Below are 12,945 nucleotides of genomic sequence, written 5' to 3'. Positions count from 1 at the left end.
TTATTACTGGTTCCTCAGCATCTTGAATATGTCTGATAAATAGCCAGTGTTCAAATAGAAAAAATGAATGACTATTCCCAAAGATTGCCTGAGTGTAGAAATGAAGGCACACTAGGGATCATAAGTTCATACTAAAATAATGTCAAGTTGATTGTCTAAAAGGGGGGGGTGTGATTTTAAAAACCATGCTGATTAATTTAAAATAGTTACCTCGAGCTATAACACTATATTCCAACAATGCTCAAAGGATTTTTAGTATTTGCTTTCAGGGTCTTCACTGCAATCTCTTGAATATGTCAAATAAAAATCACATCTTCATAATTTAATGTGAAAAGTACTTCCATCTTTTTAGAATTACCCAGAGCCAAGCTTAAACAATGAATGAAGTCAGTGATCAAATGGCTTTTACCATTTTTATGATCTTAATGAATTAGAGAATCAAAACCTCTGAGATGACCAGGGCCTTAGAGGTCTCCTGTGTATGAATTATTTTGTAACATTCTTATTGGTTCCCTCATTAATTAATGAGTTAAGTAAAATCTTTGACATGTTCATTTTGTATTTATATAAGAATTATGATTTTTTTGAAAATTATCTTCTGAACATGATAAGTGTTTTGATGGAGTGACACAAAATTCTTTGTTTACTTTTTGTTCCATATGATTTCCATACAAAGTAACATTAGCATATATAATAATAGTTTGACTTTCACATAAAACAGTAAACAATTACACGCTGTTGTGCTAAAAGTTTTTTTACAATCAAATGTTTCTGTCCTCTTAAAAAAGAAAATCCATTATCTCCAAAACAACCTCTGGTCACATCTGAAATGCTGAAATTGGGTGATCACTGAACTGCACATATATGCTAAAACTGCTACTGGTTGGCTGCCACTTGAGTTACCTTACAAAAAAGGATTAATTTTAGAATCAAGAGAGAAAGTATGAACACTACAGAAAGACATAACATGTTTCTTCTTTCATTTTAAACTTGTGATGCCTTTAACCTTTCCTTGACCTTTCTTAGAAAGTTAGCTGCCTGGTGATACCCCTTTTTGTCCCTCCAATTAAGACATTGCCAATAGTCCCTTCACTTCAGAATCCAGAAATGCAACTGGCCACTTCCACTTTACTCCTTCTCTTCCCCATGAATGTTAGTGTTACGGTTATTCATATTTTTCTCTTTTTTCTTACCCACATGGTTACTATTTCAAAGCTTCAAAAGAATCCTGGACATGGAACACTGCTTTCTTCAGGATTAAAAGTGCTACATGAAGCGTTTCTGGACGACTAAATTGGTAATGGAACTTTGATAGTTCATTCAAGTGGACCAATTTAAAATAGAAATTCCTCAAATCAGTTTTTGAAAAATAACTTCATGAATATTTAATAAAATTTATGTATTTAAGTACTGGATAAACTAATTAGTGTTCCACTAGAATATCAAAAGAAAACTTGCATCTTTAAAACAAGTCAAAATAAATTGTAATCTGATAGGGTAGTGGCTTACAGATGTCAACTTCCTGAGGCCAAAGCTAGTTTAAATATTTTTAGAAAGGTAAGTGTGGGGAGACGAATTCCAAATTACAGAATGATAAAACTTTAGATCTGGAATGAGCCTTGTTGGTATCTTTTATAATCATCACATTTTACACATAAGGAAACAGAAACCCAAAGAAGTGAACTGCCGGGCTAAGATCACTCTGCTAATTAACAGGAACAATTAAATCCCAGGCTTTCTGCTTCCTAATTTAGTAATCTTTCTACTATATATTGATATTAATAACTAAAGCAGTAGCAGCAAACATTTATGAGGGCCTACTACTTGCTAGACTCAATGCTAAGTACTTTCATTAATTATCTCTTTTCGATTTCATAATCGCCCTATGACATAGATAGGTAGGTACACGTCTCCTAAGTGACAGAGTTAGAATTTCAACTCAGGTTTGTCATTTACCAAGAGAGGCTGTACTGTGTAGTCACATCATGGACACATATATGCAAAGTCACCAGTTAAAACAAAGAAAGCGAACCGTTTGCATGGTCTGGAGAGGGACAATGGAGGTTGACTGACAACTGCAATTCACATCTTTCTGTCCATTCCATGGAGCCATACAGGGTGAGAGACTCAGAAGTCCAAAAAATCTTGGTTTTGTATTTTAGCTCTGTCTATTGCTAAGTCTGTAATCTTGGACAAGTTACTTCTCCAAACTTTAGTTTCTTTTTATGTAAGATGGGAACATATTTCCCACAGAGTTGTTATGAGGATTAAGTGAGATAATGCATTTAAAGCAGTTAGTACAATGCCTGGCACAGACTGAATACTCAATAATTGCTAGTTGTACTTTTTGTTTTTTAGCCATTGTATTTTAACTACTTGTTTTCAGACAAATTTCTCCAAATCACTAAATTCATTTTTAAGAAACATGCTAACTTATACTGATGACTCTATTAGCATAGTATAAATGTCCAAGAAGATGCTTTTTGTGTAAGGAAAGGCATCCACAAGAATATTATGCAAAGGATGCTCCTTAGGAGGTATGTAAGACTTTCTCCTCCCACAGGTAAATCCCCTATACTCAATCTGGCCCATAACCTTCATCCTAAACTTCATCTACTGAAATTGGGTTCCACATTGGTCTATGCACAAGGATGTTTTTTTAAACAAAAAATGCTTTATTATTTCAACCTAGGAACCAGTTACAATTCAAATGTACACCTTTGCTATGAGCCCTGAACTTTGCTGAACTTAGTATCTTTTAGTAGAAGCTGCTAAAGCCACCCACCCATAAAGCAACTGCAGCTGAAAGCACTTAAGGAGGGGCTTGGAATTAACTTTTATTCTCCCAATCCTACACCTACTTTTTGCCAATGCTAAGCAGACACCCAAACAGGTATGAGGTCTACAGGCATGAGTCCTTGAATCATATAACATCAACTACTTCAGCACTTCTCCCATCTCCAGTGACCTGAAGTACCCATTATATTACAGGCACTCAGTAAATGAGAACATGTTTGAAGAAGGGAGGCAGTGGTGGCTGGTAAATGTTGAACATCTGGCTCTCAGAGCAGGACAGCTGATTGACAGCATTTGCCAGTATCTGTGGTGTAAATATTCTCACTATGGCGATTTAAACTACCAGTGGTTTAACAACGGTCTTTCAAAGTTCCTAAAAATTTAACAATCAGCTCTTTTGAGCCAGTATGAGCCAGCACCAGCACATCAATGGAGAGAGGGCCAGCAGGCAGCCTAGGAGGTAACGCTACGATTTTCCTCCTTAGCAACTGGCCAGTTACCACCTTCTAAAGTAGAGGACTTGAACTATACCTCTGCAAGAGCCAAGGGCTCCTTTGAACCTACATCCTTGGGCTGAATCCTGACCCTCACACCTGCTATCTACTCTCCAGGAGCCTGCTGTGTAAAATGATTCTCCTTAATGCCAAGAATGAACCAGCCTGACTTCCAGATTGGACAAATTCTCCAGATACCTCACTGCTGGCGTCCATCTGCTACACGAGACCACCTGAGAACAATAAAATGCCTGAATTATACCCGAGCTTGCTAGGGCCCTCTTCCAATACTGGATCTTAAGACGATCCAGCTACCCTCTCTGGTAGTCTTTCCCGCCAAATCTCTAATTCTACATTAACTCAGGGAAAAGGTCTCTGTATCTTCTTTGGCCCTGTTTTCATTAGCTCTTGTTACTTAACAGCCCATACGTCTTAAATCTGAACCCCTGATCACTTTCCTAGTCTCAACAGGCAACAAGCTTCAGAAGTTCAATATAATTATTATAATATATGACACTCTCAGGTTATAAGGAAGGTTTGGATGGGGCAAGGAGAGCCAGCTGGCCAACACCACTAATAAATGCACTTGTTGTAGATGTATAAAATCTTTTTTTTTTTAAAGGAAGTAGCATTTTAAAAATTTTTATTTATTTATTTATGGCTGCCTTGGGTCTTTGTTGCTGTGTGCGGGCTTTCATTGCGGCGGCTTCTCTTGTCACAGACCACAGGCCCTACGCGCGTGGGCTTCAGTAGTTGTGGCTCACGGGCTCTAGAGCGCAGGCTCAGTAGTTGTGGTGCACGGGCTTAGGTGCTCTGCGGCATGTGGGATCTTCCCGGACCAGGGCTCAAACCCGTGTCCCCTGCATTGGCAGGCGGATTCTTAACAACTTCGCCACCAGGGAAGCCCAGATGTATAAAATCTTTAGGTCATCTTACTTTACTAATAAACCTTCTCAAATACACTTAATATTATGCTGTTACAGCAAGATGATTAGGGCAAAAGAATACCAAAACAATAAACTTCATTTTCTAAGGTTTTTCTGTTTTTACCTGAACAGCTGCATTGACATGGAAAGCATACTATGGGCTATTAATATGAAAAAACACTTTGCTTCCTAATCACTGGAAATTGTTAAGCATTTCAATAGCCCAGAAAGAGCCCCTGTTTCATTCAGTTCCTGAAAAAAAATTCAGAGGCACAGTAAGAACACTAAGGCTAAAAACCCTGTTACATGTCAAACATTTACTTAAACATGATTCAGCTGTGGGACATGAACTTTACATATTTACATATTCTGTAGAGAAAAGAAGTCTTGTCTGGTCTGCCGGCTGTTTTCTGCTTGATCAATATTCAAAGTTTGGGACTAAAACTTAGTATGTAGTAGTAGTGATTAGCACCCCAGTAAATTTGAAGGCTCTTACCTGTACATTTGTAATCAGAGGCCACCCCTTTAAGCACAGCATCGAAAATGGATATTTCCACTCGCTGCTTTCTGTGGTGACAACTCAGAAGCAAAGAAGGCTGGGACACAATAAAGTACAAAAAAGGTTCTAGCTGCAGGTCACCAGTTCCTCTTCGTCCAGGTTGCCGAACGATAGTTATGCCAAGCGCTTGTCTAGCAGATGACCTTGTGGATGCATGCAGACTTTCCAGAGAGATGACCCCTATTTTTTTCCCTGAAGGAAAAGATATGTTGCTGCTTAAGAGATCTTCTGCTGTGACCATGGAAATACATGCCTGGCTGGGCTTAGCGACGTCTGAATCAACTTCTGGGAGATTTAATGAACTCTTGCCTGTTTTTTCATTATTCTTTTGTTCTTGCGATTTTGATTTGGGCAAGGCCATACAGGAATAGGTCATTAGTGAGATTCTACTTGCAGTAATGAATATGTCAAAAGGAATAAAATTTAGATTTTTTACAATTGATGACTGGCGTGAGGGACGGGCAATGCGATGCTGACTGGTACCACTGTGCTGCTCTATTTGTACGATTCTGATTTTAACACTGTCACTGCCAATTCCACTATCCTGAGCACCACTGTACCGAGATGAGGTATCAGCCATGGTTCCATCATATGTATCCATTTTTTTCTGTTCTTGCTTAGAGATCTGTAAGGAAAAATAATAAAATATTTTAAGCTAGTTATATTCCAAGTGTTACTATATAAATGTTATAGAAGCATGTTAAAAATGGGTCTAGTATAACAGAGTAATCATAGAAAGAAACTAGGCGCTCTTTCAAAAAAATTATTCATGTTAAAATGCCAAGACAATACTTAGGATAAACATCAAATGTGCATTTCTATCATTAAAATATATTTTTCAGAGGAATTCCCTGGCAGTCCAGTGGTTAGGGCGCTGCGCTTTCACTGCAGAGGGTGCGGATTCAATCCCTGGTCGGGGAACTAAGATCCCCACAAGCCAAAAGAAAAAATAAATAAATAAATAAAATGTACCTTTTCGTGTCAGACTTTACTTTCTTTGCCTTTTAAAGAGTTACATTAGTTAGTATTCTTTACCGTGATCTTCCAAGTAGTATAATAAACTGTTTCCAAATCATGATTACCATTGGTTGAAATTATATTTTACGCAGGAGTAGTTTATATTGTTTACCTGTCATTATAAAACTGATTTATAGGATTTTGGATAGTAAAAGAGGGAAAAGTCAGTAGTTCTAAATTATGAAGGACAAAGAAAACTAAATGTGTGCCATTCAAAACGATGTTTATTTTCCTTTACTACAACAGGACTTGAAACAAGGGTAAGTGTAAGTGATCAAGCAAAATGTAAGTAATTAAAACCCTTGAAGGTGGATTTTCCCTTTGTGCACTGAATGTATCCATGATTTCTCAAAATTTTCCACCAATTGCCTACATAGAGAACAAAGAACAACTTGGTGGTAGCAGCAGTTATGACTACTTTGGCAGCACAACAGCAAGACCTCCAGTCTGATTCTTTGGTTCCCTTTTTTAGTCTCCCAACCATTAGTTTGTGATACACTATTTGAGACCTAGATATTTCACTTGATTTTTCACTGAAGTGATTCAGATTCATTAAAGAAATCATGGAAAGTCTGAGAGAAAAACAAAACCCTCCCGACCCCCATTTTATTACCAAACATAGCCAATGGCAATCTTTCAGTGTATTTCCTTTCGTCTTTTTTCCTACCTGTGCGTAGGTTCCCTCCCACCCCACCCCTTTATGGTTATAATAATACTGTAGAGACAAATTTGAAACCCTTTTTTTTTTTTTTTCTCTGCGTTGGGTCTTCATTGCTGCATGCGGGCTTTCTCTAGTTGGGGCGAGCAGGGGCTACTCTTCGTTGCGGTGCATGGATTTCTCATTGTGGTGGCTTCTCTTGTTGCAGAGCACGGGCTCCAAGCACACGGGCTCAGTAGTTGTGGCTCACGGGCTCTAGAGCTCAGGCTCAGTAGTTGTGGCGCACGCGCTTAGCTGCTCCGTGGCATGTGGGATCTTCCTGGGCCAGGGATCAAACCTGTGTCCCCTGCATTTGCAGGCGGATTCTTAACCACTGGGCCACAAGGGAAGTCCCTGCAACCCAATTTTTTTACATGCTAATGTACTCTTCATAAATGCCATTTTAAAAAGCTGCGTAATATATCATTTAACGTTAGGAATAATTTGTTCAACTATTCCCATATAATTGGAGTTTCAGGTATTCAACTTTTGCCAACAAACATCTATGACAAACATCCAATAAGATTTTCTTAAGAGGATCCTAGAAGTGGGATTACTAGGTAAATGGTATGAAGAAGTTTAAGGTTGTCAAATATTGCCAGCACCTTTCCATAAAGGGTGCACTAAACTATATTACGATCAGCAGTGGAAAAATATTCCCAAAGTACTGGGTATTGCTTCTCATTTTTTAGGCTGTTCCTTAATTTGGTAAATATAGTATCATTTTTCCACATGCTACAAATTATTATAAGTTGCTTGTGAAAATGTTAAAAGGCAGTTAAATAATTCAAGACAATGATGTTATAGTCATTAAAATTTTTCAAATAATAGTTTTTGTTAATTTATTTTAAAGTTGTTCAGGAAGGCACATTGTTGTTAGAAAAATCCAGCCTCAGGTATTTGAAACAAAAACAGCTAATCCCCGTTCTCTGAAGACACCACGTTCTTTTAAACCATTCTAGGTATACCATGCTCTTTCCCTTCCTGGAGCCCCCTTCTGAGCTCGATGTAGCTGGCAAACATTTAGCTATCCATGAAGACTCAGAACAATGACACCTGTCTGAGAGTTTTGCTTTCAACTCTTTTCCTGCTTGGTGATCCTAATAGTTAACTCAGACTTCTATTTTAGAATTTATTATTTTCTACTAAAATGTTCTGTGGTGGCAGTATCAGATAGTATTAAAACAATCTAAAGGCTTTGGAGTCAGAGAGAAGTAGGGTCAAGTGTGACACCTGCTAATTGTACATTACGGGACAAATTACAATCCACTCTAAGACTACATAATCTCATCTGTAAAATGGGGATAATAAATCCGACCTCAAGGGGTTAGTACGAGGAGTCAATGAGCTAATGTACCTAAAGAGGTCAGCACACTGCCTGGCATATAGTAAATGCCTGATAATGGGCAGCTGCTGTGTGTTTGTCTCTTCTACCAGGTGAAGGACTGCTGGATGGATTGGGCCACATCATTTTGCTTCTGTCTATCACCAAGGAATAGTGCAGTGCCTAGCACACTGAAGAGAGGATCCATAAATGTTTGATGAGATGTTAGTTTCTGATACAATATTAAATGAAAAAATTGCTCTGCAGACTAGAAATACATAATTGTTAACATGTAAATATATGTGTATACTGTACTCTTTAAGGTCTGTCTAGACATATTCATGAGCTCTTTCCTTATCTGCATCCTCCACGTTTTGCGCTGATCACACTTGAAGAAATCCTTGTCTCTGCTAGATGCTCATCCTCACACTGGGGACATTAATACTCAACCCACAAAGTTGTTGCATCATTAAATGTGTTAATGTATTTGACCACACGTAGTAGGCACTCAGTAAAGGGTAAGTTAAAAAAAGAAGTCATCTTCTTTGTGAAGACTTTCTCAACCTTTCCAGATGGCGTTAGTCTTTTCAGCTTCTATGCTTTTGTAACAAACTAATGTTATTATAGCACTTTTCAAACACTGGTCTGTCTCAGAGACTGTGAGCAATTGAAGATAAAAAATAAGATAACACTGAGTATGTTTATTATTTGCCAAACATTGTTAGCACATTACATACATTTTCTTTACTAAGTGCTACAACCCTTTAAAGGGGATACTGTTATCCCCATTTTACACCTGAGGAAACTGAGGCTTAAAGAGATTAATCCCAAGGTCAGACTACGGGTAGGAGAGAATGCCATCAGTACTCGTAGCACACACCACATTGCCTGTCACATAGTAAAGCTCAATAACTGTGTGCTGGCCAAGCAAATGAATGTATTTAATTTTTAAATTCAGTAAAATAAAAATAAGGCAATTATCAAAAGGACAATTTAATTGGAAAGGTTTTAGTTATCTATTATAAAAATTTCAAATATACCTCCAACTCCACTACCAGCTAGGAATTCTCAAATAATATGTGAAAAGATAATAAAATCAAGTACATAAGTAATCTAGGATTTACTGCCCAAATTTTGAAGCATTACAAACCAAATATCTGTGTACAGCATAAGTAAAAAAATCCTTTAGGTTGAGTTGCACAAGAAACTCAAATCAGGAACTCAACTATCTTTATTCTCTCAATCAGGAAAGGCAACCGCAATTAACTATATCAGACTATACCTTCTATGCACAGAGCATTACATTGTCTTTTTCTGATTTACAAATTTGTATTTAAAAATCTAGCCTCTCTTTCTTTAAAGTGTTCCCCATCAGTGTTAACATGACAAAAACAAACCACCTGTAGGTAAAGATAAAGAAATGCAGTGTCCAGCCCTATTACCTGTTGAGATTGTCACATTAGACTCTAGTGAATGTCAAGGAGCACGATCTTGCGATATAAATAACCAGCAGGGGCAGGACGGCAGCTATCAGCTTGGGTCACATGGGTTACTGAACAGAAGTCAGATGGTAACTAGTTCTACTCACTACTGAGCAGAATGGAATTTGAACCAATGACCCAGAGATGAAAGACTCTCTTATTGTGGGGGGGGGGGGGGAGGGAGTACAACTTTCCCAGTATTGGACAACTAAATTCTTAAAAATCGGTTAAAAGTCAAGACTTCCTCCAGTTTTCTAAGTTTCTGCACTATTTGTAGAACTGAAATAAATAATCTGGTGATTTTGAGACATATTTAAAAATCCATTGGCTTGTCACCAGTCCACTGCAGATTTATCTATTATATTGAAGAGAATCTGGCCTATCAAGAAGGTTTTATAACTAATTATGTGTGCTAAGCCCTAAACTTGGGCATCAATTTACTATTCCTTTGTGGAAAAAGAAAAGTTCACAGTGTAGTAACTCTGAAAATAACTTTCCTTTATTATTGTCCAAGGGGACTAATAATTTAAGTTGTCAAAAATAGCAATATCTGCTTGCTGTTAGTGAATGCAGCAGAAACATGTATCTCTGAGCAGTGCTATTACATCAGCTCTCCCACTCTTTACCTAACTCATTTAAAATGAACAATAAAAGTTTTCTTTAATTAGCTACTGGTGTGCATTAACATGATCATGATTAAACCATAAAAACCAACTGTACATTACTCTGGTCCCCTCTTCCATATGTTTTGAATTATTCTGTTTGAAAATGTACTTTGCGTCCCTTTTAAAAGTTCGACCTTCTGCTTTCAGAGAATTAAATGCATATTACTGCAGCGAAGAAGATAATGTTTCAGACCTCCAGGCATATATTAAACACACTGGCAGCACTTGAGACAAAATGCTTTACTTATTAGATACTTCCTATTCTAAACAGTGTCATCAAAGGCTAAAAACAAAATCCATATAAAAGCTGCACAATGCTTCCACACAGAACCTGTGCCAAAATCCCTGTACTTTCCAACTAATGAGGAAAGGATGTGTACTCTTAACATATGAATGTAAGATTTTCCAAGCATTCACTTTAGGAAACTGGGCTATTGATTCCATATGGGTTATGTTAAATGAAACTGTATTGGTAAAATAACCTTTAAGATATCTGGCATGATAACTATAATTAAACAATATTCAAAAGACTAAAACAAAAGGGAATTTGGTTCCACAATGGCTAATTAAAATAAAATGAAAAAACACAGCATGCCATCTATCAAGATAAATTGTTATTGTTTAAGAACTATTTAAATACTGTTAAAATATACTTTCAGATAAAATCTGAAAAAGCTGGAAAAATATTTGTGGCTTAAAAATGGATAGTTTGGTGAAGAAAAAAATATAGGACTCTGAAATTTTATGCAGAGATAACAGCTTTAAAGCCTTGAGCACAACCAGATGGTACTTAAATCACAGGAATTCTACAGTTTCACTATCAATGGGTTTCAATATGAGAAGGTTTTCAATAGCTAGGAAAACATGTCAAGTTGATAGTTTACTTCTTAGATCATTTCAGCGCATTTCCCCATCCTTTCACAGCTACATGTGGTACAGATAGCCACCACGGAAAGGGTGCTGAAAGCTGGACTAGTAGCTAGGGAAGCTAATTCCTCCTTTTAATGTACTGAGATAGGTAAGTTTACTAGCTCACCTTGGAGTCTGGTAAGAGCCATAGTATCTCAGGAGTAGTGGCTAAAATCACACTTTATGTGACAATACCAAAGAATGCATTAAAATAATTTCAAATGACATTAATTAGATGTTCTGCAGTAGAACTCTGGAGTGGAGAAAGATAAGCTTGATTGATTGAAACTTCTTGTTTGGCCATATCAACATTTTTACGAGCACATTCAAAAGTTAGCCATATTAATAAATATGTTGCAAGTAAATGGATATTAAAAAATTTAAAGTATGTGCAAACCAACCCCGAGAATTAACAAAGACTAAAACATATAATTTTTGCTTTGATGGCTGACAAAAATGGCAATTCAGCACCTATTCCAATATTTTAATTCACATTATTTCTTTTAATCTGTATTTTTAAGGAATCTTTATACACCAGACATAAATATATCCACATATTTTCCCACCTTCTCATCAAAATTATGGTTACATAACAGCAGCAGTTACACTTTAACCTTGATCAAAATATCTTTTGCCAGTCATGAGCTCACTTTTCACATCTTACAAATTATGATAAAGTCAAGTGTGAAACCACAAAATCAAAGTGACAATCACATCTGTATATCACTGTGACATTTATTCTAATTTTGCTGCTCTTGCTAAAATGTAGTCATATATTCAAAAAAGTAAACATGCTATCTTACAAAATCAAATATAAAAAAAAGTTGGTTACAGTGTTTTAATGGTTCTACATACTGGAATTACAAGGGAGAATTTTTAAAAACTTAAAAAAATTATGTGCCTCGTTGCCTAAATATTTTCAAATATACTCTTCTAGCTGTATCTTTAAAAAGTTTGGTTTGGGGGATAGGGTACGGTGGTGCTCCTGGGAAAGGTTGTTGTATGCCTTTAACACAGAGATAGTCTACACTGGAAGCTTTAGATAAATAGCAAATTGTTGTACCAATCAGAGATACTTCATTTCACCTTGCTTAATTTAGTCAAGTGAACAATAAAAGTGTATTTTTAAGTCTCAAATTTTCAGTGATGTCAGCATTACACTTCATGAACTTTTATCATTTTATAGACAAACTACCACTGCAACTCAGTGATGTGCTAGATAAAATTTATCTAAGCACATTAAATTAAAAAACATTATAAAGAATAAATTGACTTTGATACGAAATGCCTCCTTCAGTGTTACCAATCCATGCTATTTTTTACTTAAAAAACAAACTTGAACAAGCACTGTATGTACTTGGGTACTACAGAGTGCTAGAAAACAAGGGCTTTTTATATTTTATTTCTCTGAGTCAAATGTTATACAAAAGCCCACATGATATAATTGTTCCCAGTTGGATGGCAGAAAGTTTTCACAATACTGCAGTAATTATGCAAAAGAGCAGAACTAATGATACCCATCACTGCTTAACAGATAGAATGGTAAAGAGTACTATAGTTTCAAGTTTTCCCTTTCATGAAGTTACTTTTCCGGCTCTTTGAAGTTACAGTATGAGGCCACTACTGCCTGTTAAGTATCAGCTGAAATATTCACATTTCAAGACCAGTGCTAACTGCAATAAAAGAAGCATGGAGATAGTTCAGGCAAGGTTGTGTTTTACTGTAGTTGTATTCGGTCTATTGTCTTAATTTAAGTTGTAAATTACGAAAAGGGACCAATTCTAGTGCTAAACTGACTATAATACCTAGATCTTTATCAATGTCTGTTTCAATATGATAAACCAAACAACCAAAAAAAAAAAAAAGTATACACACCAACCTATCCATACAAATTCAAATCCGACTTATTGAGATTTTATCAGCAGAGCTGACCCTGAAGACTTTTGTACCTGTCTGTCCTTTCAAACATATATGATTTCACAGCATAAGCTTATTTTCAGGGGCTTTTAAATTCATGAAAAAAAAAATTAGTTCCAGGCAAGACTTCACATACAAAGTCTTAACTCAGAAACAGTTC

At 36.5% G+C, this 12,945-nt stretch overlaps 1 protein-coding gene across 8 annotated transcripts in view; it reads right to left on the bottom strand.

Annotated features, from left to right (window-relative positions):
- Positions 1 to 12,945, bottom strand: part of VPS13B (vacuolar protein sorting 13 homolog B) — an 802,268-nt gene that overhangs the window by 234,615 nt on the left and 554,708 nt on the right. For all 8 annotated transcript variants that reach the window (XM_049700204.1, XM_033438214.2, XM_049700207.1 and 5 more), the window contains one exon: positions 4,713 to 5,400. In XM_049700204.1, the coding sequence (XP_049556161.1) occupies positions 4,713 to 5,400 (688 nt within the window). The remainder of the gene's footprint in view (positions 1 to 4,712; positions 5,401 to 12,945) is intronic.

The sequence above is a fragment of the Orcinus orca genome, chromosome 17 (assembly GCF_937001465.1).
Source record: "Orcinus orca chromosome 17, mOrcOrc1.1, whole genome shotgun sequence".
In the NCBI taxonomy this organism is placed as follows: Eukaryota; Metazoa; Chordata; class Mammalia; order Artiodactyla; family Delphinidae; genus Orcinus; species Orcinus orca.
This window is presented reverse-complemented; position numbering and strand designations above follow the sequence as displayed.